The sequence below is a fragment of the Hydractinia symbiolongicarpus genome, chromosome 6 (assembly GCF_029227915.1).
Source record: "Hydractinia symbiolongicarpus strain clone_291-10 chromosome 6, HSymV2.1, whole genome shotgun sequence".
In the NCBI taxonomy this organism is placed as follows: domain Eukaryota; kingdom Metazoa; phylum Cnidaria; class Hydrozoa; order Anthoathecata; family Hydractiniidae; genus Hydractinia; species Hydractinia symbiolongicarpus.
Window position 1 is genome coordinate 11,650,874 of NC_079880.1, and position 3,469 is coordinate 11,654,342.

The 3,469-nt window shown below is 37.3% G+C and overlaps 1 protein-coding gene across 1 annotated transcript; it reads left to right on the forward strand.

The window, feature by feature from the left end:
- The first annotated feature begins 644 nt into the window (after window positions 1-644).
- Window positions 645-2,970, forward strand: LOC130647787 (uncharacterized). Its single transcript, XM_057453756.1, has 9 exons — window positions 645-734; window positions 820-883; window positions 960-1,136; window positions 1,300-1,533; window positions 1,628-1,753; window positions 1,824-1,925; window positions 2,011-2,322; window positions 2,455-2,619; window positions 2,698-2,970. Exons 2-9 carry the CDS (start codon window positions 832-834, stop codon window positions 2,907-2,909), a joined length of 1,380 nt encoding a protein of 459 aa, XP_057309739.1. The 5' UTR covers window positions 645-734; window positions 820-831; the 3' UTR covers window positions 2,910-2,970.
- Window positions 2,971-3,469: the final 499 nt, after the last annotated feature.

Below are 3,469 nucleotides of genomic sequence, written 5' to 3' on the forward strand. Positions count from 1 at the left end.
AGTTTAGTAGTTACAAACATGTATGAACTACTGAGTAAGCTAAATGCACTCCTCGTTTTAATACTTCTCCTGTACTAATAAGTCATAAAACTTTGCCACAAAAAGAAGCTTTATTACTTATCAAAAATATGAAAATGTGGCTCTTTATAACACAGGTCACATGTTTAAAAAGGAAATTTGGGATAAGTTCGATTTTTGAAATTTTAGAAATCTTAGCTTCCAAAAATCGAACGAGGTAGATATATCCCAAAAACTTACGAAAGCAAACATGTGATTACTGGTTAAGTAAACAACAACAAATTGAAAACATATAGAAAACAAGTGCTCAAATATTCGAAATATATTCGCAGGGGGAAATTACAAAACATAGTAAAAAACTTTAAAGAATCTCAAAACAACCGAAAGTTTTAAAATAATTCCATTGAGACGTGAAACATATTTCATTGAAAAGAGTGATTACATAAATTAACTTCTTGTAACCCCAATTGCTTTTAGTTTTGATTACTTTGGCAGTTTCCACCACAAAAGTTAATTTTAATGACTCCTGATTACGATTATGTTTGATCAAAGGTCCAATGGTTTAGTTCGAATTGTATTTTGGCTTTATGTTTCCTAAATTCCACAGGGAATGAGGTAATATTCTAAAAATATATCAGGGAGCGGAACATTCTGCTTTCTTATAAAGAGGGACGACAGATCCCAAGCAAGGCATACTTATTAGACAAGCGAAAGAGGTATGCCAGGCAACGTATTCTCGTTTCGCATTTTATCTGGTCGTGGGTTTTTGTGTAATATTTATACATAACTATACATTTTTAGGTGGCTGTAAATATGCAAACACTTTGGCTCATTGTTGTTTTGTGCTTTTGGAATGCCCAAGCAGGTAAAAGTCTTTTAAAGCGTTAAGGTATGTTGTTTGTTGTCATGTTTTCTCACGGAATGTTCTTATTACTCAACAGAGGAAAAAGCTGGTACCTCATGGCATCCAATCGCTGGCAGTTTAAAAGTTGTTTCAGCAGGTCAAGCAGGCGTATGGGGCGTTAACAAACGCGATTACATCTACTACAGAGTGGGAACGTATTTGCCTGGACCAATTTACAAATCTCCACTGAAAGGTTCAAAATGGAACAAAGTTTGTATGTTTAGTTTTTGAACCACTTTGGTACTTTCTGTTTTAATTGCTTTGATAATCAGCGATGTTAGCAATTATGCAATATTTATCACCCAAACGGGATAGATTTAAGGGAGTAGTGGCCTGTTTTATAAGGAGATCTAGAAGAATTTTATCTGCTTTTTCAGGGGGCAGTTTAAAAGAAATTAGTTCGGGTTACAATATCGTGTGGGGCGTAAACAGGAATGATCAGATATATATCAGAGCTATTTCAAAATCCCATCCCGGTGGAACTACATGGAAACTGATTGGTGGATTTTTAAAGCAAGTGAGTGTAAGTTCCCGAACAAATAACGTATGGGGAGTGAACAGACACGACAGAATCTATTACAGAATTGGCGCAAGTCTTCGCACACCTATAGGTAAACATATATGGTACTAACTGATAAGCAAGATCTCCCCGCCATAAGGAATGAAGAAGTTATAATTTCTAGAATTACTTCCTTGTGTATTTAGGAATACATTGGAAACGTATTTCTGGTTCATTAAAATACGTATCAGTAGGAGATTCTGGTGTTTGGGGTGTTAATCGCCATGACAAAATATATTTTCGCAGAGGTTCTAGAGGCGGTAACAGCGTTGGTAAGCTAAACACTATTTTTATACACTTTTTTCTTAGTAGCAAAGATTTGCATTATTAGTTTCATTTCAGGGACAAGCTGGCAACCTATTTCAGGGTCATTAAAGCAAATACATAGTGGTCATGATATAGTATGGGGAGTCAACAGACATGATCTCATATATATTAGAGAAGGTAGTAATATGACATATCCTTTCAGACATGTTCCAAAACACAAACTTGTTTATGTGCAACATTTCTAACTTATGCATATATTTAGGTATTAGTGCGAAACATCCAACTGGTCTTCGTTGGGTAAAACTAAGTGGCGGATTAAAATACGTATCAGTGAGTAGCTACGATGGCAGTACTTGGGGTGTCAATAAGGATGATAACATCTACTACAGACAAGGTGCACGACTGGTCAACATAGGCTACACACCCTGGACACACTTATCGAAATGTAGTAAGACGTGTGATGGGTTCCGATATAAGTACAGGTACTGCATTAAATATGCTCCAGGTTGTGGCCGCGCGTTGTGTCTTGGTAAGACTGTTCTCAAATCTCCATGCAGTCCAGTAAGTCCGCCATGTAAGTACACCATCCAACATTCTAAATTAAAATTAAGATTACAATTAATCGTTTTTAAAATTTCATGCAGTAATAATAAAAACTGTTTTTTTTTACTTCTGTAATCACTTCTGTAATCACTTCTGTTTAAAGGTTTACCACGATGGCCGCGAGATTTTAAATGGAGTTATGCAGGAAGAATTAGAAATCGTCAGTGCCTTCAGATATTAGAGAAAGCAGACCCCCACACCTGGAGTGATAACTTTCTTTGTTGGACTAGAAGACAATACAATCCTGGTTTTAGATGGTCGTCAGCTGGTAACTGATAGATTTTTCTATAATCAACAATCCACTAAGATCTTACATGTGTTAGACGATAATTTCCCTTTACTTTAGGACCGATTCGTGGAATGAGATGCACACAACTTCTTGAGACAGCAGATCCTCACACATGGCGAGATAATTACCTGTGCGTTCCGCCAAAGTCTCGCTATCATTTCCGATGGTCATCGGCCGGACCAATTAAAGGGCTATCTTGCATTCAATTTCTAGAACCGTCTGACCCTCACACCTGGCGTGACAATTACTTGTGCCATCGTAAAATGTAACTTTTGAAGTATCGAATGTAATTTTCTTGTGTAACAAAGCAATATGAACTATTAATTCAAATATGTGTTATTTGTTAAAATGTCTTTTTGGGATGTCTTTAATTGTTTCTTGACTGCGGTTCGTCTCATATCAGGGGAAAAGCACATTATAGGGTAAATTTTTAGTATAGGCGCTAATTAGTACCCAGAACGTTATATATAACATATATATTACATATATAATATTCTTCCTCGGCCTCTTTTTCTACCTCGTCATGAAGGGTAGGTCTTGTGTTGGCTGCCCCATCCATAGAGCCCCATCACCCTACGTCCAAAGGCTGCATAAGTCCTCTTGACTCATAACTCCCTTATAGGTTTAGAGACAGCATCAACTAGCCAGTTGTACCATCCTCTCATCTTGGTTTTCACGATCAAACGATTTTTCGACAGTTCCTATTTCACGAATACATCCATGGCCTCCGGTGTTGGTGCTATAGTCACTCGCTTGACTGACTTTCGATGTCCAGACCGAGACAACGAGCCCGACAGCGAACGCGCAAAATTGTGTACTCGATCAACGA

Coding starts and splice junctions, on each gene's coding strand:
- LOC130647787 (XM_057453756.1), top strand. CDS start 832: ATGCAAACACTTTGGCTCATTGTTGTTTTGTGCTTTTGGAATGCCCAA. Junction 1,137..1,299: donor TTCAAAATGGAACAAAGTTT/GTATGTTTAGTT, acceptor CTGCTTTTTCAG/GGGGCAGTTTAAAAGAAATT. Junction 1,534..1,627: donor AAGTCTTCGCACACCTATAG/GTAAACATATAT, acceptor TTGTGTATTTAG/GAATACATTGGAAACGTATT.